We start from the raw sequence: 26,842 nt of genomic DNA, 5'->3' as shown, positions 1-26,842 counted from the left end.
CCCGAGGCAAGGCCGGCCGCACGCGCCCCTCGCAGCCTCGCCAGCCCCCGGCCCCGGCCCCGAGGCTCCTCCCCGAGCTTCCGGAGCTCTCCCGAGCAGGAGGTCCCCGCCCCCGAACCCCGAGCCCCCGTGGCGCCGGCGCCCCGCCCCCGGCCCGCCCCGCCGGCCGCACCTGCCCGCGCGCACACGCCCCCCGCACGCCGGCCGCCACGCGCGCCGGGCCCGGGCCGCCCCGCCCTGCCCCTGCGCCGCCGCCGCCGCTCCACCCCCGGCACGCGCCCGCCGCCGCTCCCCCGCACCGCCCTGCCTCGCCGCGGGCCCCCGCCGCCGCCCAGCCGCCGGGCCCGCCGGGCGCGGGAGCCGAGCAGAGCCCGCACCGCGGCGCCAGGGTGCGCGGGCCGCCGCCGCCGCCGCCGCCGCGCTCGTTGGCTGCGCTCAGGCTCCGGCGAGCGCTGTCTCCGCCTCCTCTTCCTGCGACCTCCTCCGTCCGCGGCAGCCTCCGCGCGCTCCCCGGGAGCGCCCCTACGCCCCGCCCGCGGCGACCAGGCCTGGGGGATCCGGGGCTCCGCGGCGCCCCGCCCGGCCAGCCCCCGGCCCGCACATGGTCTGAGCCCCGCGGCCAGAGCTGCGCCCTGACGCGGGGGACGGCGGCGTTCCCGGCCGGGCCCGCGGGGACCTCCTGGTGCCGACGCGCTCGCATTATTTTAGGGTGGGGCGGGGAGGGCCCTGGGTTCCGGGGAGTGGGGGTGGGCGGGGAGGAGGGCCCGGGGGGAGCCGGACTCCGCGAGGGAGCCGGGGAGACACTATGGGGAAGGACCAGGAGCTGCTGGAGGCCGCCCGCACTGGAAATGTGGCTCTGGTGGAGAAACTCCTGTCTGGCAGGAAAGGAGGGATCCTGGGCGGCGGATCCGGACCCTTGCCCCTGTCTAATCTGCTAAGGTAAGGACGGCAGCCCGCCCCGGGATCGCACGCCGCGTTCTGCATTGTGACACATCCGTCCTCCTCCTCACGGTTATTGCACCTGCTGGCTGCCAGCGATTCATTCTTAAATTAGGCAGGAAAACAGACTGTGTGTGTGTGGAGAGGAGGCATGAGGCTCCCGGTCGGATTGATGCCTTGGATTCTCTGAGTAATTTGAAAATAGCCTTCCATCAATGCGTCAGTAGCTACTTTTCTCTGAGCTCTGGTGCAGAACTTGTACATGCACAAGTGTTACTGGAAGGGAATCAGTGTTCCACTCGCTTTTCATCAATATTTATTAGGTATTTGCCGTGCCAAGCCCACCCCCCCCCTTTTTTTTGTTTATCTGAATGAAATTGGTGGAGAAGCTGTTGCGTGCATGCAGTCACCCTGCAAAAAGCCACAGCCTTTGGTTGCTGCTACCTCCTCGCAGAAGGCATTTGCCGTGCTGTGGGTTGCGATCCCACGAAATGAAGCGAGCGAACCTTCTGATGAGATGTCGCCAGTACAGGGTGTGTGTGAAAACTTGATGAGGCAGCTTGGGCAGCCCTGGCCGTACTTCCAGTTACCTGGACATAGCAGCGTGAAACTTGGTTAGGAGGATGAAGGATGGCAGGTCGGGATTGGGAGAGTGTGTATGGAATGTAGTACAGGCCTTTTCATGTGAAGATGTTGCGGGCGAGACTAATACTGCTTGGATACTCTTTCTAAGATGACATTTAAAAAATGTCAAGGTCTTTATTCAGCAGGCAGTACCTGGGAAATAGCTGGGTTGATTTGCATATTTGAAAAACTGTGAACTTAAAAGTTGAATTGATGGACAAATTAAATGAGAGGGAGGAAGGCTGAAGAATATCCGTTAGATGCAAGGAAGGCTTTTTAGTTTATGAAATTATGGTTATTCACGTTGACCTGGATATTTTGGGAAGCGTCAGTCATCATTCATATCTTCACCCTGAAACATCTCTAAAGCAACCCAACTGTACTTGGAAAAATTAAAAAAAAAAAAATCCAGGTGATTTTCTTGGGTTTTAAAAAACTCTTTTGTGCTACTCTTGACAAGTGTTTAATACAGACTTCTGGATGATAACATTGTGTTCTTTACTCAAGTTCTTATATGTGGTAGTGGCCAGGCAATGCAGCTAATTACCATACTGGCTAATAGGGAAAATGAAAACATCTGTATTACAGTGAAATGAATTTAGTTGGCAAATAGTTGATGGAATTTAAAAAAATTTCATATGTGATCGTCTATCCTTGTTAATAGGGACATTTTATTGGAATGACAATTCACTTCAGATCAGAGCATGGGACCTTTTTTTTTAGCTGATCTTAGAGGTGATGACTCTTGTGCGTGCTCTCTTGTTAAGTGATTTTCACTCTGAAATGCAAGTTGACAGTGTGGACATATTTCAGGTGATAGCGCTAATAAATGCCCTTAGTCACAGGTTATATATATATATATATATATATACACACACACACACATATATATATATATATGTATACACATATATATATGTTTTTGTTTATCTGAATGAAATTGGTGGATATATATATATATATATATAAACAGTTTATCTGGTTATGGCTTTAAAGTTGCAGGTAAAATAAATATGTTTACTAATTCAAGTTGTAAGAATGGTTATGGCTGGAAACCTATATTCTGAAAGAGGTTTCTAAATAATCAGTTCCTTTGGAAAAACACTAAGGAATTCTTTGAGAACAATGAGAACTTCAGTTAATTTTATTGAGATAAATGGTACTTTAAAAATCCTACCTTAATGGTAGAACTTATTATTTAAAAAATAAATATTTTTTATTTATTTTTTAAAAAGGTTTTATTTATTTATTCATGAGTAACACAGAGAAAGAGACAGAGAGACAGAGACACAGGCAGAGGGAGAAGGAGGCCTTATACAGGGAGCCTGATGTGGGACTCCATCCCGAGTCTCCAGGATCACACCCTGGGCCAAAGGCAGGCACTCAACCGCTGAGCCGCCCAGGCATCCCTGGTAAACATCTTTTTAAAACGTTCTCAGTTGTGCCATTTAAAAAAAAGAATAGATGGCAAATTTTAGGAATAAAATTAAGATAAAATTTCAAAATTGTGACCCACAATGTATTTCTTGAATAGGAGGTTTTCCCTTTTGCTGGTTTTTGTCAGAAAAGAGTGGTAGCTCTGTAACAGGGATGTGCCTAGAAAACAAAGCTAAAAAAAACATGCGTTCATTAGAGTAGTTTGAACCAAGTTGTAAAAGTCAAAATCAAAACCTTTAAACTTGAATCTGTCTCATACTGAATAAACAATGTCTTTGAAGACAGGGTTAAAATTGTATTCCTTCGGTGATCCTTTGCATAAAATGAAATTTCTAAGAAGGCATGTTAATTTAGTTGTTACTTTATTTCACAAATGATTGTCCTCAGAAATTTATTTACAGGATGATGGAAAATGTGTCCCCTTCCACTTTAAACATAATGACATGAAGACATTCTTAAATATTTTGGAATTAATTGCAGAATAGGTTTGCCACTACCTACTCCCTGCCTTTATTACTTGTGTAATTATACTAGGGGCAGATCTGTGCTAAATGCTTATGTATACCATCTCATTTAATTCTTATATCAGCCATAAGTAGCTGAGCCTCAGTTCACAGCTGAAGGACTGAAGAGTCAGAGAGATTATGGACTTGCCCAAGGTCACTTAATTAGTAATGGTAAAAAAAAGAAAAATTAGTAACGGTAAAGATTTGAAGTTCTGTAATTTAAATTTGCTTTCCCACATCCTAAGTCTTATTCATCAAATCTGATTCACGAAAGTTTTAGATGGCTGAGTCTAATCTGAACTTTTTTTTGCTATGAATAATTTGTTTTTAAAAAAGCTTAATTTTGGGATGCCTGGGTGGCTCAGTGGTTGAGTGGCTGCCTTCGGCTCAGGGTGTGATCCTGGAGTCCCAGGATAGAGTACCACATCGGGCTCCCTGCATGGAGCCTGCTTCTCCCTCTGCCTCTGTCTCTGCTTCTCTCTCTCTCTCTCTGTGTGCCTCTCATGAATAAATAAATAAAATCTTTTAAAAAAACTTATTTTTTTCCTAATTACAAAATGAATCTTATGACTGCCCTTTGAGGGATCGCTAGATAAGAACTTTTCTGAAGGTGCTTTTGATGACCTACTAAGTGAGCAGTAGCTATATGATGGGGAATCAGGTATGCTTGGGTGACACTGCATAGGTAAGAATGACCTTGAATAAATATAAAAATCTCTAAGCCTCACTGTCCACTTCTATAAAATGGGAATAATAATAGCATGTATCATAGAGAGTTGTAAGAATTAAGTGAAATAGAAAGAAATGAATGCAAAGCATTTAGGACATCAGTGTTTATCATTAGTGTTACTATTTCTCATGTAGAGTACTTGACTCTACTTTCTAAGATCTTGTTTACTAAAGATTTGTTCCATATTGGACATGGAATAAATTTATTTAGTAAAATTTCCGTTAGAATTACAGAATGATTGGGTAATTCTGAGCCTGGGTGGCTCAGAGGTTGAGCGCCAGCCTTTGGCTCAGGGTTTGATCCCGGGGTTCTGGGATTGAGTCCCACATCGGGCTCCCTGCTTGAAGCTTGCTTCTCTCCCTCTGTCTGTGTCTCTGCCTCTTTCGGTGTGTCTCCCATGAATAAACAAATAAATCTTTAAAAAAAATACAGAGTGTTCAAATAAAATGGCACCTTTTATTCAACTTCTGACCTAGAGGAATTACTTGTAGCGTTCCTTACCAGTTAGTTGTCTTAGCCCTGTAAAACCCTTAAATAGGTCCATTCTGTTTCTTTTTGACAGCTCTAATTATTAAAAAAAAAATATATCCTTTTATTGAGTTGAAATCCCCCTCCCTGTAATTTCCAGCACTTGGTACTAGTTGGCAGTGGAGTGTAGGTGAAGTTATGTTTTCATACTTTTCACTATTCTCTTTTTTCCTTCTTTGCATATTCTCAAATTTTGCAATGACTCTTTTAAAGGTGGTGAGCAGAAATGAACAAAATGCACTAAATATCAGTTGACCAGTGTAAATATACTGGGACTTGATACACCGTTGAATTAAAAAAAAAAATACAGGTTACAAAATAGCATTTGTACTGGGATCCTGGGTTTGGTTGGTTGTTTTTAAGAAAAAGTGATGAAGTCTGGAATGATAACATCAACATGTTGGGCAGCCCCGGTGGTGGCTCAGCAGTTAAGCGCTGCCTTCAGCCCAGGGTGGGATCCCGGAAAGCCAGGATCTAGTCCCACGTCAGGCTTCCTGCATGGAGCCTGCTCCTCCCTCTGCCTGTGTCTCTGCCTCTCTCTCTCTCTCTCTCTCTCTCTCTCTGTCTCTCATGAATAAATAAATAAATAAAATCTTAAAAAAAAAAGATAACAACATGTTAAAAGTAGTATTTGTCTTTGGTAGAATTGTGGGTGATCTTTATTATTGTTATTATTACTATTTTTTTTTGTTTACCTACATTTTTCAGTATTCTAAAATGAACATGTATTTTGTAATCAAAATAGCTACTTAAAATATGACACAATGAAATTATTACCTCTTTATTAACAGGTCAGTTTTACTGAGGTGGAGAATGACATTGGCTCACATTGAGCAGACACTCAAAGTTTCCAAGTAGTTTTTTCAAAGACCTGTGATGCAGTCGTTCTGCTATCATACTTTTTTTTTTTTTTAAGATGTTATTTATTTATTCATGAGAGACACACAGAGAGAGAGAGAGAGAGAGAGGCAGAGACACAGGCAGAGGAAGAAGCAGGCTCCATGCAGGGAGCCCGACGTGGGACTGGATTCTGGGTCTCCAGGATCAGGCCCGGGGCTGAAGGTGGCGCTAGACTGTTGAGCCACCTGTGCTGCCCCCACATCATACTTGTAAAAGTGTTGATTGAACTTAAATTATTACTATTACATTTAACCTTCCTTGTTTTAGCCTATATTTATAATCTGTCTAGATATTTTTGACTCTTGGGTCTATCTTCCAGAGTATTAACTTTTCTTTTCTGCATCATCTGTAGATTTAATAAGCATATTTTCTATAATTTGAATTTGAGACACGGTGATACATCCCTAAAGAACCCTTCTTTAGCTTCCTATAAATTTAAAAGGAGCAAACTTTATACATGGCATTGGAGTTGCTTAGAAGTCTCATCCAGCCACATCTGATACACCTGTGAGAATATTATGAGGTACTTTATCTGTTGCCCTTCTGAATGCATGCTGTGTCCTGTTTAGGGCATTCCTTTGATCTATTTCTGGCATTGAGTCTATAAATTCCACCCAAATCAGGCTACTTTCTTACAGCTTGTTTGCAGTAGTGAAGCACTGATGATACCCTAGTACCAATGCAAATCCCTTCTTCCCGCTTGTGCCCAGTTCTTCTGGGTCTGAATACCCAAACTCATCTGAAGTGTCTGTTGTGACCTCTGTCTGTGTGAAATTTCAGTAATCTCCCAGCATCATTTGTTTGTACTTTCTGGTTTGAAGATGATTCTCACTAGGAATGACAGAAGCAAAATACAAGTTGGGAAGAATCAGATTTTTGGCATTGTTAGATGTCATGGGAAATTCTCTTGTGGCCTCAAAGGTTAAGGTTACATTACCTGTTATAGAAGTGAACTTTTTATACCTCTCTTCTTCTTTTGTTTTTTTCCCCAGCTTAGTTGAAAGGGACATTAATATTTTCCCAGGTAAATACCTTCCTGTTTTTAGTTGTTCCTCTTTCTCATCCAACCCTTTGGTCTTTAAAGAAATCTGAGCTCCTCAGAGCTCCTCAGAGTACCCAATTGGAATTACCTCCCTCCTTTCCTCCCTGCATATTATAGGTGAAGTCTCATTCTATTTAACATCTTTCAAGAGGCAGCTGCAAAACCTTTTAAGGCCTCTTCCTTTGACACAACCACCTTTTAATCTAAACAAAGAAAAATTCCTATTTGAATGTATATTAAATTATTTCTTTCCTAGAGAGTCTAGGTTAAGAACTATTTGTATTTTAACAAAGCAATAAAAAGTTCAATGTCTCAAATTTACTTGATTTTTCTTAATGACTCAAAGGATTACTTACTATGTAAAGTACATTTAGTAAACTCTTGTTGAATATAAAGAATTTGGTTTCTACCCCCCCCCCCCCCCCATGTGAGAAAGTAAATTGGTAAAAAGTAGAGGAAAATCGTGTCTGGTCACCAAAGACATATGAACCAGAGAGTTCACAAATTTTTCAGATTCAAGATTCAGTTCATCAGGTTTTGGGTACAGGGAGGTAAGAGTTGTCATTCTCATAATTTGGGCAATTGTGGTCACTGGGACTCTGGTAAGGTGCTCACTTTCTGGGAAACTGTGCTGGTTAAATGGAATAAATCACAAACAGAGCTGTCAAATCGAATGAAAAACGTATCTATAAAAATAGTCAAGTTGCAAGTGGGTTATCTATTTTAGATAGAGATGATGTTGGAAGTGGTGATTGCAGCATTGTGTTCAGGGAGCTGTGCCTGTGTGTGTGGGGGACCGGTGCCTGCAGGGGTGGGGTGAGCCGTGCCAGCTGCGGGACTTGGTGGGGGGACAACGGGATTTTGCTACTGGCCTCCTTCCCCACTAAGCTGGGTGTTCTGGCTTCATCTTCAGAGCAGTAAGCCTGACGTGAGGCAGGGAGTGAGGACAGCCGGCCCGCGACTGCTGCTCACCCTGTCACCCTGCCAGTCCTTACTTTGCCTGGTGCCTGGCGCTTCTCAGGGGTTTCCTCCAACGCCCCCAGCAGCCTGCTCACCTGGGGGGGTGCCCCTGTCCCCTGCAGCCTGCTCACCTGGGGGGGGGGGGTGCCCCTGTCCCCTGCAGCCGGCTCACCTGGAGGTTTGGGGGGCAGTGTGTGCAGTTTGGTTTCCTCAGTCATATACCAGAATGACTACTTATGGGTTTGATGTTAATTTTGGGAAGTTCTTCCGAGGAGCCTGTTGGAGAACATTCATCCTGAGTGTTTGACTAGAAATGGAAGCTGTCCCTTGAGTCAAGGGTTAGGAGACCACTTTCAGTCGCGGGGCCTGAAGGCCTTTGGCATTGCAGGCATCTGAGTGTGCCCGGGCTTAGTGGGAACATATTGCCGCATAGCTTTTGTTAATTAAAATAGCATGAGTTTTGATTTTTCATCATAGAGTAATTTATAAAAAGAAAGCAGGAGTTCACACCGAAGACTCATGTGAGTTCCGCTTCCTTCTCACGTGTGTGGTGACACGATCAGGTGCGCCGTGTGCCAGCCGAGGGCTTGGTGCCCTTGCCCGCGTGACACACATCTAGAAGTTCTTGCTGGAGTCCGGTTGTCTTCCTTTGCGTTGGTGGGACAGAAGTGGGTTCTGCGTGTGGACCACCCCTGGGTACCACGTGAAGTGTGTGTGACGTGTGGGGCCGACCGCAATACATGGTCGCGGGGTGAAGGAGGTTCTTCTCCAGGCTCCGGACAGGGCTCGTCTCCGAATGCACGTCTTGGAGTCGGGGCTCCCGTATTTACCAGCGCGCCCTCACGGAACTGCGGGGAAATGGAGCTCCGCCCTGGTTGTGCTGTCCAGTTCCTTGGGGCTGGGGTGCAGTTGTGAGAGCAGCTTTCCTTAAAGTGGTTAATTACTTCTAGTTAACTGACCTGAGACAGTTGGCGTAGATGCGTCACCCTTCTTTGATCAGAATGAATCAAAGCTTGACTACCAGAGGTGGGCATCAGCAGCCACCCGTGCGACTTGCAGCCTGCTTCAGACTTCTGTTCCCCACACCACATTTCCTTTTACCTTTCCTGCCCAAATCTCTTCTCCAAAGAAAGCCTTTTCTCCATTTTTGTTACTACAAGTTCACTGTGGCTCTAGTGTTTGTGCCCATTGCCCCCCTCCTAGGGGGAAACTGATTTTGTGTGAGGAGTAGAATCGGGATGGACTGTGTAGTGAGACACAGGTTAAGAAGAACATGTACTGGGTCTTTAAAATGAAGGAGTTACGGAGTTTGCCTTCCTTGTGTCTCGTTACCTGCCCACCCCGGTGTTAATTTCTCCTCTAGCATCATGGAGTTGGGGCGCTTGTATCTCACCTGACTTTATCCCGTCTCCAAACACTATATATATATTTTTAAAGATTTTATTTGTGTATTCATGAAAGACACACAGAGACAGAGGCAGAGACACAGGCGGAGGGAGAAGCAGGCTCCCTGAGGGGAGCCCGATGTAGGCTCCATCCCCGGAATCTGGGATCATGACCTGAGCCAAAGGCAGATGCTTGACCACTGATCCACCTAGAGGCCCCTCCAAACACTATTTGTGGGAGTTGAAGTATGATTGATTGGGAGAGGCTTTTAGCAAGGAAAACTATTGTAATATTTTCATTTAAAGAGGAAACAAAACTTTAGGCACAAATAGTAACACTTTGGAGCTCTTGTTAGCAGAGCTGACGGAATGAATTTTGCCAGATTTCCAAGAGAGGTTGGTTAAAGGTGGTCATTTATTCTTCCTTATTATAAGGTTGATGCTGTAGAAAGAGAAAGGCACTTGACTGAAGACATGAGAAATGGGATAGCATAGGGCTGGTACTGGGAAAGCGTTTTCTTTCTTTCTTTTTTTTTTTTTTAAAGATTTTATTTATTTATTCATGAGACACACACGCACACACACACACACACACACACACACACACACACACACACACACAGGCAGAGACATAGGCAGAGGGAAGCAGGCTCCATGCAGGGAGCCTGACGTTGGACTCAATCCTGGGTCTCCGGGATCACACCCTGGGCTGAAGACAGCGCTAAACTGCTGAGCCACCAGGGCTTCCCGCGTTTTCTTTTTGCTATTTATTTAGTCCCTACAACTTTTTATTGATATCTATTATATTAACACACATCTTACATATCAGCTTGTGGTGTATGTTGTTTGCCTATTTCCAGAAGGTATTCTTTAGATGTACGGATTTATTATATAATCACAGGTGACAAGGCTATGGGATAGAATTATATAAGAGGTTTGACAACTAATGTGGTTTGAGAATCAAATTCTTTTAAACACATTTTCCTGTTATTTAAGACTTCAGTATCTAGGTTATTCCACAACTGTATGTTTCACTGTACAGGGAAGGTGTTTGAAGTTGTGACCCCTGGATCTCAATTTCATTCTTCCACATTAAAGTTTTCTTTTTTCTTTTTGCCCAAATTACTGTTTAGCCACTTTGAGTCCTTAGTGGGTACCTCTCATTACTAATCTGTATTTTACATGTTTTATGTATCCTATAAATATAGTAAATATAGCATCTTAATTTTTGACTGTTCTATAAAAAACTGCTATATTTACTCATGGAATTATCCCTGTTTTGTATAGCTATTTTGCTGTTAGTGTGGGACATGAGAGTGAGTGGGAGTGTTTGGGAGAAGCAGTAGGAATTATGCAGAGACATTCCTTGGCATGGTAAATGCCAGCAGCAGGTATCTTGGGACAGAGTTGCTTCCTGTTTATTTGCTCTGGCTAGTGACCAGAGTGATCTGTCATTCTGAAGTCTGATAGAAGCTTTGAAGACATAGAGAAGGTGAAGAATTATGAGTAATGGTTAAAGTATTCATACAGGTTTTTTTCAGTGGTATGTTTTATGCTATCTATTAGGGTGTATTTAGAGCAAGTCTTATTAATAAGTAAACCAAGTCCTTTCCAACTAACCAGCAAGTCAGTCAGGATTTCAGAGGGAGCTGATAACAAAAGAGTGATCTCTCATTATTTTCACAAATATTTATCAAGTGCCTCGTGGATTCCAGAATTGAGCGACATCATCTCTGCCTGACCCCAAGTATCTGTAGAATATTGGAACAGTTATGTCCACACAGAGTTAAAGTATAGGGTGGTGTTTGCTGTAATGGAAGCACCAAGCAATGCATCAAGAATGCAAAGAGCAAGAAGGAGGCTCACTTAATTCTCTCTGGGAGGAGTCATCAAGGGACACTTGAGAGAAGAGGTGATTCATGAATCTTGTTGAATGAATGAATGCCAAACTGAGTCTTTTTAAAAAATATTTTATCTATTCATTTGGTGGGGGGGGGGGGAGAGAGCGCAAATAGGGGGAGCGGGACAAGCAGACCCCCTCACTGAGCTGAGAACACAAGGTGAGCTCAGTCCCAGGACTTGGAGATGATGACCTGAATTGAAGGCAGATGCTTAACCATTGGAGCCACCTGCCAGGCTGAGTTTCAGAGGGAAGGGCTTTTCTGGAGATGGAATAATGTATTCAATAATAGTATGTGAAAATATAGGATATAATTTGGAGCATTGTAAGTAGTTTGGTGTAGAGTGTGGGTAAGAAGCTAAGTCTGGAGATTGAAGGATTTGTGTGCTGCCCTAAGGAGTTTTAACTTAATCCTGAAGGGCATGGTGATCCATTGACTTTTTTTCCTCCTTCAGTTTTTGGTAAGTGACTTATTTATTTGTGATGATAACATGACTCTGTTTCAAATAATTAGGTAAAAGATGAAAAAAAAAATCACCCCTAATGCTATTGCTAAGACCCATTTGTTCCTATGTTTGGTAATAGTTGTTACTAGATAAAGCATACATTTTGAATCCTGAATTTTCCACTTAATAGTATATCATAAACTTCTTCAGTGTTATTACAGAGTCTTCATAATCATATTTTTAATGGCATCATTAAAATATCCCATTTAGAGGAGCCTAAGTGGCTCAGTTGGTTAAAGCATCTGCCTTTGGCTCAGGTTATGATCTCAGGGTCCTGGGATGGAAGCCCCACCTTGGGCTCCCTGCTCAGCAGGAAGTCTGTTTGTCCCTCTCCCTCTGCCCCCACCCCTGTGCTCTCTCACTTTCTCACTCTGCTCTCTCTCCCTGTCTCTCAAATAAAATCTTTAAAAAAAATCCCATTTAATGCAGAATTTTCATAGACCTCCTATTTCAGAACCAACCCTGTGGTTGTTTGTTAAACATGGGAATTTCCTGGTCTCCCCTTGGACCTATTGGGTTAGAGTTTCTGAGTAAAAATTTTGGGAATCTGCATTTCATAAGCTTCCCTAGGTAATTGTTATGTATGCTAAAGTGTGAGAACCACTGATCTGGTGTACATACCTTCACTTAAATATTCTTTTAATTTAGATACTTGGATGTTTATTAAAATTATTAATAATTTATTATTATAAGTAGTAAAGTAGTGTTAGAATGAACATTATCATACAAACCACCTTTTTCATAAATTAAATTCCTAGGATATATTTCTGGAAGTGGAATTGCTAGTGTTATTAGTGTCCCAAACATTATACTCCTCACTTTATGTGCTTTATATCCAGTCTTCACAACAATCCTGAAAGATATTTATTATTAGCCCCTTATTTACATGTGGGGTAAAAGAGTAGAAGAATTGACTACCATGCCCAAAATTACAAAGCTAGTAAGGCCTTTGGGATCCCCAAATATCTTGTTATTGTACCATATTGCTTCTTGTTCTATGGGGATCAGTGTTTATCCTGGGTTAAAATAATAAGAATACCAGTGTGTTTCCAGTATGTAAATAGAAGTTACATTTTCTACAAAATCACATAGTAATGTATATTTCAGTTCCTACATAATTTTCAATTATTTCTGTTTGTGCTCATCATATAGTCTCACATTATAGGCAGCATTTTGTTTACATTTGTTTCTTGCTAGCACATGAGTGATAAACTGGACTTTTTTTTTTTTAAGATTTTATTTATTTATTCATGAGACACCAAGAGAGAGAGGCAGAGACATAGGCAGAGGGGGAAGCAGGCTCCATGCAGGGAGCCCGATGTGGGACTTGGTCCTGGGACCCTGGGGTCGCACCCTGAGCTGAAGGCAGATGCTCAACCACTGAGCCACCTGGGCATCCCTGGATAAAATAGCTTAGGATGTTAAAATAGCTTAGGATGTTTTAGAGTATTTCTTGTCAGTCATCATTTTTACGTCAAGACAGGGTGGAACTGGTAGGGTGGAACTGGTTTATCCAGAATTTCTTGGGTGCTTAATGGTATTTAACTCCTGTTGTCTTCAAAGATAGTTTAGTAACTTCGCCATACATGCCAGGTCTTTATTTCTTCCCTCTCCTGCAAAGGAGGAAAATACAATATTTACTATAATTTTCATTTAATTTCGTTCAACTTTTGATTCATCTGTTCAAGCCAATAAGTCTGAGCTCTTAGTTTTAACTGAGTTCATTATTAACTTGAGGATCTCATCAGATCTAGTGTTAGGCTTCACAGAAGAGCCAGGCAACCAGGCAGTTTGTCCTTAAGACCTCCTCATTCCGTTTTTGTTCTCCTCTGTCCCTTTGCTAAAAGCCTTTGTTCCTTTCTTCTGAGACATTTTTTTTTTTTGTCTCTCTCTCTCTTTTTTTTTTAACCTGTAACTCAGAATTCTCATTCAGTTTTATCCTGTAAAGTTTTCTAAATTGCGTCTTACTTCCTCATGCCATAGCTCTCTATTTTCAGGAACAGTAACTAGCGCGGCAGGAGGAAGCCACACAGTGTAATGGAAATAGTTGAGTCTTGAGTTTGAACGAAAACTTGGCCATTGAACAGATCTTTGGCCCATGGCAAGTTATTTAACTTCTCTGGACTTCAGTCTCCTGATTTAGAAGTGAAAATGGATGATATGCTCTATGTTGTGGAGTTGTAAGGATTAAAGGGAATTTGTATAAAATACTAGCACAGGGCCTGTCACATAGGAGGGACTCAAAATGTGTGTTTTTGTTTCTGTTGTTAATACTGAGACATTATGGCTGTGCAAGGAATAATTGTAGGAATCTCACGAGTATCCTTATTTAGCGTGAACTATGGGATATTTGCGTTTTAATAGGTAACTTCTTTAGGTACATTGTCTTTAAGTTAAAATCTTTAGTGGTGTAGGCATCAAGAAAGGCAGCTGGGCAAATAATGTATTTGCCCACTCTTCCCCTGATCCCAGAGACAGTGATTACTTTTTTCTGCCTACTTTTAGGAGTAGTACTGGTCACCAGGTATTTAGCATTGAGTTTGTTATCTTCTACGTTTCTCACAAAGCTAGTCTGAGCGGAAAGAGATTGTATTCTGCTGCAGTTTTGCATGCTGTGCTATAATCCAGGGTATTGGTTTCCTAATAAGCTAATCATTGATATTTTCTTTATCCTGCTTTTAAAAACATTATTACCTGACAAATATTTTGAGGATATATGTTATATATTCAGCATGGTGATGGTGCTTCGGAGTGTAGAAAATAGATTCTCCCCTTTAGGCAATTTACAGAAGTTACACATGTGAGATGATAGCTAACTAATTTCATAGAGTCTAGTTGCTAATTTCATGGGGTATAAAAGCTCACAAATTCAGCTTTTTCTTTTGGTCAGTCCGGGATCAATGTTTGACTCCCATTTTCCTTTTATATATCAATATATGACCTGAATCTGACCATGGGTCAGGTGTAAGTAATTCTTTAATGGTGGGAGCTAGAACTTTTTTTTTTTTTTAATAATTTTGATTTTGAAATAATCACATACTTGTGGAAAAACCAGAAGTTTAGTTCAGATAATTTTTTTTCTTTGAACCATGTGACAGTAAGCTGCCAACCTGATGCCCTATCACCTCAGGATACTTTAATTTGTATGTCTTAAAAAAAGGATATTTCCCTAAACAGCCACAATACAGCTACTGAAATCAGGATATTAGTCTTGCTACATTACCACCGTTAGACCCCATTCAGGTTTTGGCCATTGTCCCAATAATGTGCTTCATTGGAATCCAGTTCAAAATTCAACACATTTTGATTGATTTGATTGAACACCTCCTTAATGTCCTTCCGTGTGGGAGTGTTTCTCAGTCTTTCCTAGACTTTTAGGATCTTGATACTTTTTGAAGATGACAGGCTGGTTATTTTGCAAAGTGTCCCTCAATTTGGGTTTGTCTAGTGTTTTCTTATGATTCACATTGTGCTTGTCTTTGGCAGGAATATCACAGAAGGATGCTGTGTTCTTTTTGTTGCATCCTATCAAGTGCATGTGATTTTGGTTTGTTTTCTTTTGCTCATAATGTTCACTTTAATCACTTGTTTCTGATGGTGTGCGTCAGACTTCTATATAGACCATTATTCCAAAGGGAAAACCCTTTGTAAAAGCTGTTTTGTTGGGAGGTGTACTTAAATTATCTGACTATCCTATTCTTCATCAAACTTTATTTAAATAAGTGTGGACTCATGATTTGCTATTTTATTGGATAGGTTTTAGTGTATTACTGTCATTATTAGTTTTTAATGTTTAAATCATCCCAGACCTAGCCAGTATAAATCTTTTAAGGCTGGTTTTTCTGAGTCATTCTTTGAGTATTTCCTTGATTTTTGGCATCATAAAATGTTCTAGGACTCATCTTTCTTTGCCTCATTTCTGGATCAGCCATTTCTCTGGGAAGCCCTAGTTCCTTTTATTGGAAAATGGTAAGTTAAGATGCTAGGATTTGGATACTAAGTATGGTCATTAGTGGGGAAAAAATATTCACATACAGAAGTACACACGTTTACATCTATACGTACCTATATTTATTGAAAATTATGGGCTTCCAGTGACATATCTAACTCTAGTCCAACCCCACAGGTAGGATTCGTTTTGGTTTCTTCCTTCCTAGATTGGTAACTTCTTGCTCCAGTTGTGAAAAACGTGGCTTCTGGTCTCTTTGGTACCTAGATGTATTTGGTAAGTTCCCCAGTATACGTAACCATTCTTCCCTGTGCTGCCATTTGGTGCCCTGAGGCTGAGTCTTTGTGACCCACCTCAGGCTCTGACACCCACCTTGGCCTGATCTCCACTGATACCCTCTTGCAGTTTATAGTCTCTCACTCTCTATGCCAATCCAGATCTACTGAGGGAGACCCTTCTTACCCTGCTTGGTATCTAATCCCGCAAACTGGGTCATCCTTGCATGTGATTCCCTCTTCACTGTGTTTGGACTCTTGGCACTCTGTGTCTGGATGTGCTCGTCTGCCATTACCTTGTGGATACCCTTTACTCCCTCTCACATTGCTCAGCCCTCTATAGGGACGCCCTTTCCATCTTGCTGGCTCTGACACCCCATACTCTGCTGCCCCCAGTAGGACTGTCTCTTCCCTGGGCTTGGGCTCCCAACGACTTCACTGCAGGCCCCTGCAGCCTCCCTCTTGCCTCTGGTGTGGATGATCATTTCTCCCTGCCCTTTTTAAAATTTTTTTAAAATTTATTTATTCATTCATTCATTCATTCATGAAAGAGAGAGAGAGAGAGAGAGAGAGAGAGAGAGAGAGAGGCAGAGACACAGGCACGAGGGAGAAGCAGGCTCCATGCCTGGAGCCTGATGTGGGACCTGATCCCAGGTCTCCAGGATCATGCCCTGGGCCAAAGGCAGGCACCAAACCGCTGAGCCACCCTGGGATCCCTCTCCCTGCCCTTCTTAATGGCTTTACAGACTGAATTGTTCAGGAAGAGAGGGAAAATAGGAGGAAGGAAAAGAGGAAAGAGAGTGGAAGAGGAAGTGGAAGAAGAGAGTACCCTAATGCTCTTCTTTTTATCTGTGATGATGATGATGATAAAAAAAAATCTCAGCAATATCTATGTCCTTGTGTTGGAAGAAAATTGAGTTTTGGGCAATTAAGAATTCTAACTAAGGTGGAAATCATCACCAAAGCCTGTGTACTGTGTGGCAGTTCTTCTGGTCTCTATTTCTTCCTGTGTTTTGGAGGAGAGATGATGATAGTTTGATAGATTGGTCAGCACTTTGCATTTTTAAATGAGCTTTTTTTTTCGTGTATATTGTTATGGATATGTAGTAGGCCTGCAGATTGAGAAAGAGAAAAATCTTTATATATTTTTTGCTCTGTTTAGCTGAAAGTATCATAATTGTCCTCAAAGTGCATTCTCAAGAATTTTAGTAAGATGATGATAATGCAGAAAGAAAAAGAGTTATATAAAAGCACTGAGATAAGAACTGTCATTCACCAAAGAAGTTGAGTTTGCAGAATTTGATAGAAATAAGGATTTCAGCAAGTAGGTCTTTCTTGTTATATGATAGTCCCACTGTTATTATAGGATGTCATAAAAACATAAGAAATTGACCAACTGTATTTTAAAATGTGGTAAATCTGCACAGGTCTTGTAAAATGGTTGTTGCTCCAAATGAACCAGGGCAATAAGTAGTTCATACTGGAGATTTCCCAGACTAAATTACTGCCAAGAATCCATAATTGCTAGAAGTAAGTTGGAGCAAAGAAATTTCCAGGTAGCTTGTTAATAGGCATTTGATATGGTTGACTGATACCCTCCTTATTTGCAAAAAGTAAAAAAAAAAAAATAGTTTGGGAACATTGCAGAATAATTCCTCGCAGTTATATTCTATACTGTACTATACCATTCGGTCTCTCATGTGAAATTCAAGAGGAAATAAGCAGCAGGCAGTATTATCAGCTGCTCCTGTCCTTTTCTAGGTCTGGAAAGATGAACTCAGTGGACTGATGATCAGAATTTTGGTTTTACTACCTAAGAAGGAAGCCTGGATTTAAATAACATACTTAATGTGCAAGATAACATCTGGGAATCTGAAGAGATGATGTTTCTTACTGTTTTTTTTCCCCCACCCTCTTAACTTTTTTTTCCCACCCTCTTAACCTCTTCTCATCATCGGCAGCACCTCTAATAACCTGTGACGTTTTCACAGTATTTCTTTTGGTCTCTTGGCTTTCTATTTTTAAGAAATCCTTGGGTTTACACTTTGAGGTTTGTTTTGTGACATTCGTTGGGAGAACAATGAGGATCTGTCCTTCCTGTTCCTAATCCTTCAGTCCTTTCAAAACTCTTGAATTGGCAGATACTACTTTCTCAGCAGTGTAATCCATGTGTTGTTTCTGTGCAGGAAAGGAGTTGAAGAAAGGAGTGGTGGAAGATCCTTGTTGGATGTGACCTTTCTCTGAAGTCTTGCTTGCTTGCTCTTTACGTTGGAAGTGGGGGTTTTATAGGACTAGACACATTCTCTCTCTCTCTCTCTCTCTCAAGGAAAAGTTGAACTGCCAGGAATTGGAAAGACCAGAAATCAAGGTGGCAGGGATCCAGGGGGACAGGGTCATGTAGCATAAATTGGAGCTGCTGAATCTCTTTGGGCTTAACCTCATGATTGGGGGGAATGGGAACAAAATCTCAGAAAAGGGGCATATGGAGAATATTTTATTATCCTATTTTGTGGACTTCTTGAGAGAATACACTCCAACTAGACGTTTGTTTCTTCGATTTGCCTTGCTTACTTCTCTGTCCTGCTTCCCATACTTCTTCAAAGAGCCAGAATACTCTGTGATACCACTGGGCACCTTATCCAGGGTGACAGTGGCGTTGGTAGCAATGTTACAACTGCCAGGGAGTTTCCAGTAATAAAGTCACTCAAGATGAATCCCTGTACTCTTATTTTCCCTGGCTATTGGCTTTGGGCATTGTCCAGACTCCTACCATTACATTAAAAAAAAAATTACTGGGCAGCCCGGATGGCTCAGTGGTTTAGCGCTGCCTTCGGCCCAGGGCGTGATCCTGGAGACCCGGGATCGAGTCCCATGTTGGGCTCCCTGCATGGAGCCTGCTTCTCCCTCTGCCTGTGTCTCTGCCTCTCTCTCTCTCTCTCTCTCTCTCTCTCTCTCTCTCTCTCTCTGTGTCTCTCATGAATAAATAAATAAAATATTTAAAAAAATAAATAAAAATACATATTTGTTTTAGATTAGTGAGGATCCCATTTAGAAGACCTTTGGTTACCATTTTGCAACAAAGTAGATAGGCCTATAGGATCAGAATTATCCTTATTGACCTATAGGACCTAAGGGGTGCATGTGGAGGGGAGAAGGTAGATGTCTGGAGCACTTAGTGACAGTACAGCACTAGCAGAAGGATGGTTACTGATGCTCATCACCATCTCCATCACCACCATCACCACTGACATCAACATCACCACCATCACCATCACCATCTCCATCACCATTACCATCATCACCATCATCACCACTATCATCACAACCATCACCACCATCACCACCATCATCACCACTATCACCACCATCTCCATCTGCATCACCTTCACCATCACCACCACCACCATCATTCCCTTGGAATGGCTCCACACTTATCAATATTCATTTATCCCTCTATACCTAAAATAGTGCAATGCAATAATGCTTCATTCAGTAAAACACCCAGAGTACTTCCATATGATGTCAAAGTTCATAAAGCCATGCTTGAATTGATAGATAATAGGCATAAAATAATAAAGGTGGCTGTACTGAGTCAGAAAAAAAAAAAAAAAAAGAAGACCCTTGGTTGACTGTGGGCCCTGATCACAACTGAGAGTATTAACCTAGAGTTACAAGCATATATAGATTCAGAGGAAGTCTAAAATTTTCCTGTTTCCTCTCTAGTTAGCATTTCTAGGTTCCCTCTCTCTTTTCTCTCTGCTTTCCTTCCTTAATAGTTCAGCTGTTCTCTTCAGGGACTAGGCTGTGTCAGCTCTCACTGTAAACTTTGTAGCCAGAGAACCAGAAAATGCTCTGTGACAAAAGAGGAATAGAAAGGTTAGGACACAAAGAAAAGACATTAAGAGAGAAAGACATGGTTTGACCATGGTTTTCTCAAGGCGATTTGTGTGGCTAACTGAGGTAAAGTAACTATGAGGCCAGGTATCTGTTTTGGAAATGTTTATGGGAACTTTACCCTGGATAAATGGTCACAGCCTAGAAGATAAGGGTGACACATAGCCCCAGGGCTCAAGGGGCTCTACCTTTGGCTTCTAGAGCTTGGTACCTTGGATGGACTTGTGCTTTTACTATACAACTTAGAAACATTATTTCTAAGCATCCACGAATGTGAATCTTAATTCTTTACATTCCATATTTATATACCATACATTTTGCTAATATTTCAAGAGCTTCCTGTTCTTTTTGCAAATAATGTGCTCATTTTGGCTGTTTTCCAAATATGACAGTTGGTGGACATGCTTCAGTAGAGAAAAGGAAATTTTCCCTGCTTATCTACTCTCTGCCGTCTGCCCAAGATAGTGTGTCTGTCAATTGTGACCTGATTTTGAAATAATTTATTAAATAGAGGGATGCATGATGTTATTTAAAATTTTGGTATGACATTGACTTTTAGTCCTTTATAATAAGCTCTTGAATAGATTCTCTGGTGAGGTTTATTGCTCCTGGGATTTTAGAAATTTCTTAACTCTTTCAGTGAATTTGGACTCTGTTCAGGATTATGTATGAGTAATGTTTACTCAGGAAATTAAACCAACTTGTTTATTCAGAAGATGAAGCGTGCTGGTTTTTTTTTTTTTTTTGCCATGAAGACATTATTTTGGAAATACATTAATTTTGTGGGTGAGGGAAAGGTCTTTATTAGTTAGTAGATTGCTTAAGAAAAGTGATAAATTAATGAATATAAAATATTTATCTTTGGTAAGAGTTTATTGTTTTTATTAAATATCTTGACATCTTTTCATTTTTGTGCGTTAAAATTTAGTATATGTGCAATAGATGGTAATTAAGGTTTTGAATTTGTGATCTTTTCAGTTGAAGTTGGGAGAGAAGTCTAAAGGAATTATATTTCTTTTCAAAAGCATGTTCCTTGGTTTTAAAAATTATTACTCCCAAATATAAATCCTAAAATCTGTATGTCTAATTTAGTCCTATCTCCTGTACTGTAGACACGTTTTCTCCAGTGGCTTATTGAATATCTTGCACTTAATGGAATCATGAAACTTGAAATGTTTATTATTTTAACCCATGGTTCTGCTCTGCCCAGTATATGACTCCTTTGTGTTAGATGGAACTCCAGTGCTCCATTCATTTGTGCCAGAAACTCTACAGCCATCCTTGACTAGCTTTCCCTTCCTGCTTACATGCGTTTGGTATCACCACTAACAGTATTAGTCCTTCTAAGCCATTCATTCCTCTGCCATTAGAGGAGTTATTCTGAAACTTTTTATTCTCCAACTTAGAAATCAGTGGCTCTCCAGGGCATAAAGAATAAAGTCCAGACACTTTGGACTGTCATTTGAAGCCTTTTATGATTTGGCTTCTTCCAGCCTGCCTCCTTTCTCATTTGTCCCCTGCCTCAGCATCCTCCAGCCACGCCTGATTTCTATACGTGGAGTTGTCAGCAGGCATCATGGATCTTCTGCTGTTGCTCCCCTTGGGATACATGTCTTTCCCTTGCATGCTCCATGAAGCCCTGTTCATCCTCCTGGACTCAATTCCAGCAGCATCATCTCCTCTGGGAAGCCTTGCCAGAGCTCTGTCTTCTGTGCGTCTCTGCACTTGTGCACACCTCTATGTTTAGCACTTAGAATAACTGCATTGTAGTTATTTGCATGTTTGCCTTCCCTCTAGACCCTGAGGTCCTTCAGGCCTAAGATCTTGAATCCATTGTCTTTTTAAAGTGCTAAATAAATGTTACTGTTTTATGCCCAGAACATACAAGGCATTCCAAAAATTATTTGTTGAGTAACAAAGTGAGTGAATAACTGTGGAACAGGGCGTGCTATCTCTTTTTGGACTATGTCTTTGAGAGCAATTGTTGCCTGAGAGATAAGTTTGATTAGTAACCCCAGGGCTGAGAAAAATTTAGTCGTTTGTTAGAGCACCTATTGTTAGGCGCTGTGCCTGTTGCCATAGTTTATGGGACATTGAGTTAAGTTTACAGGACATGGAAATACAAAGAAGTTTAGTAACTGGGATAAGTGAGTAACTTGACTATGTAAGCAGTGTAGTTGGATTTGGAATTGAGAATTGCCTGACTTAAAAGCCAGTGTTCTTTCCTCAGTGCTGGAAAATTATCAGAGATATAGGAGTTGGGGGAGGTACTTTAAAACAAAGGTAATCTGTGTTTTTAGAGTAAAGGCCCATTTGGAACCATAACTTCTCTTTTCGCTATGGATTTCAGAAACGTCTGGGAGATATTTCAGGAGAAGCAGTGTTAAGTTCTTGCTCTTAGTAACTTTGAACCTAAATGGAAGAATGAATGAAGAGATAATAAAGTGGAGGGAGGGAGCTACATGAAAATTCATCAAAATGAGGGGAAACAATTATTAGATAATTTTGCTTGATAATTTAAATCAGATTAGAGTAAAGGGAATGCTAGTATTCACTGAACATCTAGTATATGCTGGTCTTACAGATTTATTATCTCCTTATCAATTCTCATAGCAAATGTATGATCAGTATTATTTTCCCCATTTGCATGTGGTTAAAGTCCTGTGTATACTTTAGATTTAAAAGAGGTTGAAAATCTTGCTCAAAATCATGTAGACAGTACCTCATGGAGCTTAGGTTCAAACCCAGTTTTGCATGATTCCATGTCACGAGGAATGGAGATTAATCTCCTGTGTACTATCAGAGATCTCAATGCAGCTGCAGTACCAGTCAGTCATCATAATGAATGACAAGGTGTTCTACAAAGGGAAAATCCATTCAACCAGGTGGCTCCTTTGTGATGGCTGAATTGGTAAATGGTATTTCTAGACTTCGGGATGGAGTATAAGATAGTTATGATGTCTTTTCTTGGGAATTCTTCATGTTGCCCTATTAGTAAATACATCAACCAAACATGACAAACCTTAATAATCCATAAGGCATAAACATTGATTAGATGGGGCTCAGTATAAACATCTGGGGAGGCTGTCTGGTGCATTCTTGTCCAGCATCAGTCTACTGAGCTAGATTAGACTAGTGGCCTGTATCTGTTTAGAGGCTCCATTATCTGTAAAGCTGAGAAGCACAGATTTTTTAAAAAAAATTCTGTATTGTGTTACAGAATTATTCTAGTACCAGGTTAATTTGTTGTATATGCTAAATCAATTAGCATTTATAGTGAGGATGACATCTAAGGAAAATGAAAGGAGATGTTGTTTACTAGTTGGATATTTGGTTTCTCATTTATCCATATGCTTGTTCATGTGCTCATTTATTCATTCTGTATACTTTTAAGACTGTTATTTCTGTCAATTCTGAGAAAGGATTTTTCTTTTTAAGCTATAGAATAAGGATAATCTGACTAATCAGGTTATGTATGAATCTATTATTTACATATCTGACTTAATATATACTAGGCTGTAAGCTCTCTAAGGGTAGGGGACCATGAGTGGGTTTTTTTTTTTTTTTAATCCCTCTACTTTCCCATGCCGAACAGAGTACTTACTGCTTGATGTACTTTGGTGGCTGAATTAAAGAACTCAGAAATCAGTCAGTATAAATACATGTTCCTTGCAACTCAAGCCTGCGGGTTATGAGTTTCATGTATTCCTTTAGTGATCATGTAATGAGCTCTTAAAACCTGTAAATGGCTGTTTTAGAAATACGCAGTAGTCCCTAAGGTTACTACAAAAGAAGAGATTAAACACCAGGACTCCACAGTTAGACAGGAAAAGGTCTTTTAAAGGCTGCTCTGTTGTATAGTGTCAAACTGTACTGTTACCCTGAGGTGCAGGGAGCAGTAGATGATTAAGGTTGGTCAGGTTGGGTTGGGGACCAGACTGTGTAGAGTTCCAAGTCCAGGAAACAAAGGATTAAAGTCTCCCCATTTTCAATAGTGAGAAACAAGGGAGTTTTGGAACTAGATGGAGGCATCTGTGTCTTAGGTTTCTTAGGTCGATGTCAGGAAGGAGTTGAGGATCTGAGGACCGGTGTATCATGTCATGTCTGGGGGAAAAAGCAACATCTCAATGGTCAAGGCAGGCAGCAGGTCTGGGAACATAGTAGGTCTGACACTGGAAGAGAGGGTTTGAGCCTAAGGCAGGTTTTTGCTTGATTGTTGAGCTATTTGTAGGTCTTGGAATATAAGTGAAGTAACTTTTTTTTTTTTGTAAAGATCCACTTATTTATTTTGAGAGAGAGAAAGCATTCATGCACACATACAAGTGAGTTGGAGGGGGGCAGAGGGAGAGAATCTCAAGCAGACTCCCCATTGAGCCTGGAGACTGACATGGGGGCTTGGTCTCATGACAGCTGTCAGAGCTACCCAGGTGCCCCAGGAAGTAACTTTTGAACCAGATTTCTCAGCCTTCGCATTGTTGACGTTTTGGGCCACGTAATTCTTTTTGGCAATGGGGTAGGACTGTCCTTTGCATTGTGGGATTGCTGCACCCTTGACCTGTGCCCACTAGATGATCAGCAGAACCATTTAGCCAACTGGTAGAGTCCAGAGCAATTATAAATGGCTATTGTTTTAAGCCCCTGAGTTTTAGGATAGTTTGTAACGCATCATTACTGTGGCATAGACAGCTGACAGAGCTCAAGGAGAAGACCTGAAGGGAATTGTTAAAGAAATATTACAAGAAGATTTCCTACTACTGTAGGATACAGGTCTCTGCATAATGAATAATACAGCATAATGAATGAGAAGAGACCGTAAAGCCACATCAATCCAAAATTTAAGAAGACTATGGATTAAAATAAAATTCTGAAAGCTCTGGTAGTTGTATAAAACAAAAAAAAAAGGAGACACAAAAACGTCATATAGAGATGAATGGAAATCAGAATAACATCCAACTTTTAGCAGCGACACCAGATTATAGAAGACAGTGTTGAGTGCTTTCAGAATTATGAGGGAAAAATCACTTGTAGCTTATACTTCTCTATTTAGATGACCTGTTGATTAGCTAGTATAGAATAAAGAAGTTGTAAGACACAGAAGGATTAATACATTTATATATTAGGTGTCCTTTCATAGAAAGCTTCTAGAAGATGCACTTGCATAAAAACAAGGGAGGAACTCCAATCAAAGGCATAGGATGCAGAAAACAAAGGATTTAATGCAGGAGGGCAGAGAAAGGAGGTTCCTTGAAAAGTAGCTTCTTCACTAGGCTTAGTACCCAGTCCAGATTGGAGAAAAAGGATGGAGGACTATAGGAAGGATATGGGAGACAAAGTGTTTGAACATTTGGAAAAAAAAAAAAAAGACTGTTGGCAAGTGTGTTAGACTTGGGAAAAAATGTTGATAGGTAAATGGTGATAGGAAAAGTAGGCAAACAAAGCAAATGGTAATTATTAACTTTGCGAAGATATCTTTGTAAGTACAGAAACAATTACATAATATTAGCTGTCTCAGGAATAAAGAATCTTTATGTAGTCCTAGGGTATAAACACTGAGTACTGACTTAAACATACTGAGAGAGAAGTGAAGAGGGGAGTGGGGAGGAAGGCTGATGGTGTACGATAGCAAAATTCTCAATTTCTGTAACAGGAATTAAAATTATAATATTGGAAATTGAGCGATCAAGAGATATCCATATCAGTTTTATATTTTAGACCAGAACAAACGACTAGAAGAGTCCTGTGAGATATGGGACTAGAGCAAATGGCACATTTTTTTCTGTTAAGGGCTAGAAAGTAAGGTTTTATGGGCCATACAGTTTTTGCTGTTGTAGGGAGAACGTAGTCGTTGACAGTTCATGAATGACTGGACGTGGCTGTGTTCCAGTAGGACTTTGCAGAAACAGATGGCGGGTACCCCCCGGGTGGTGTCCTAGTTCGTGGTGACATGGACAAACGTGCCAAGAAGGTTGGCCTTGTCAGTAAATATGGGACCTGTTACGGTGTTTCCGTCAGGGCAAGCAGTGGAGGAAATTGAGATAAGCCGGCATGCTGAATACACTTGGTCCTTCTGTGGCAAGACCAAGAGGAAAAGAGGAGCTATGGGGACCTGGAACTGTGGTTCCTGTGTGACAACGGTAGCAGGGGGTGCCTGGACCCCCACAGAGGGTCTGTGCAATCTGCCATCGGAAGACAGGAAGGATTGAAAGACCAATAAGAGCTCCACCCCTTGGAACGTTGCTAGCCTGTGATAAGTGGGTTAATTTATGTAACGGTGACAACAAAGCCTGACGGTGGGTTGGAGGTGGGCTTGGGACCCTGCTCTCCTCAGGACTAGAGAGCAAAGGGAGGTGGGGAGGATTTTCCCTTCATAGTTCAGGCTCATGTTTTGGACCTCCCTGCCTTTCTCTCCCTGTTAACTGTAGAGTAAATACAGAGTATTTTTCCATACTGCCCCTTACACCAGTGTCCGACTTCATATATTTACTTGTAAGGAATTTGTGCTTTAGATTCTCTGAACTACTTACAGCCTCCCCGCGTTGACCCAGATTTCTTGCTTCCGTGCCTTATGCTCCTTCCCCGGGAACTGTTCTCCTTACTTTACCTCTCCGCTTTTCAACATTGAACATATCTTCCTGAGTTCCACTTGAAATAATGGCCTCTCCAAGAAGCTGTTACAGTTTCTTTCTACTTTACTCTAAACCCTTGTCCAGGTAGCGGACCAGAGATGAGTTAATCCCTCCTTTAGGAGAGAATTGAGTTTCGGGGTCAGTCACTCCCGAATTGGAAGTTATAATCTACTATAATCCTTGCTATATGACCTTGGAGAAAATGTATTTGACCTGTCCGAACCTTTGTTTTTCTTGTCTGTAAATACTTTATGTGGGTCTTTATAGAGTTACAGTGGTTTAATATTGTTTTCTTCCCTGCACTTTGAACACTTACTATCGCTCAGCCTCACCTTATCGTCATTGGTGTCCTTGTCCCCCAGCCCTGAGCAGCCCGAGCTCACTGTGTCTTCCTCCTCTGAGGTACCCTGAAGTGCAGCGCCCGGGAGCCACTGCTTTGATGGAACAGAATTAAGAAGGAAATGTCTTAGCGTCGGTTCTTAGCTGAAGAATTCTGACTTTATGATAAAATTAGAGAAGTTTTGTATTCTGCAGTTTGCCTGTTCCCTAATCTTTTTTACATTCGTCTATTTTTATTAGTTCGATTCTGTTTTCTCCCACATTGCAAAGGAGGGGCTGTGTTAGGGGAATATAGTGACTTG

General features: G+C 41.4%; 1 protein-coding gene across 26 annotated transcripts in view; it reads left to right on the top strand.

The window, feature by feature from the left end:
- The first annotated feature begins 748 nt into the window (after positions 1-748).
- ANKS1B (ankyrin repeat and sterile alpha motif domain containing 1B) overlaps positions 749-26,842 on the top strand; it is a 1,023,959-nt gene continuing 997,865 nt past the window's right edge. For all 26 annotated transcript variants that reach the window (XR_011994937.1, XR_011994938.1, XR_011994935.1 and 23 more), the window contains exon 1: positions 749-939. Coding sequence is in view for 14 of the 26 variants with exons in the window: in XM_072724641.1 (XP_072580742.1) it covers positions 806-939 (134 nt within the window). In the remaining 12 variants the exon portion in view is untranslated. The remainder of the gene's footprint in view (positions 940-26,842) is intronic.

Source organism: Vulpes vulpes, chromosome 10 (assembly GCF_048418805.1).
Source record: "Vulpes vulpes isolate BD-2025 chromosome 10, VulVul3, whole genome shotgun sequence".
In the NCBI taxonomy this organism is placed as follows: domain Eukaryota; kingdom Metazoa; phylum Chordata; class Mammalia; order Carnivora; family Canidae; genus Vulpes; species Vulpes vulpes.
The sequence above is the reverse complement of the archived record's forward strand: the minus strand, read 5'-3'. Positions and strand labels throughout refer to the sequence as shown.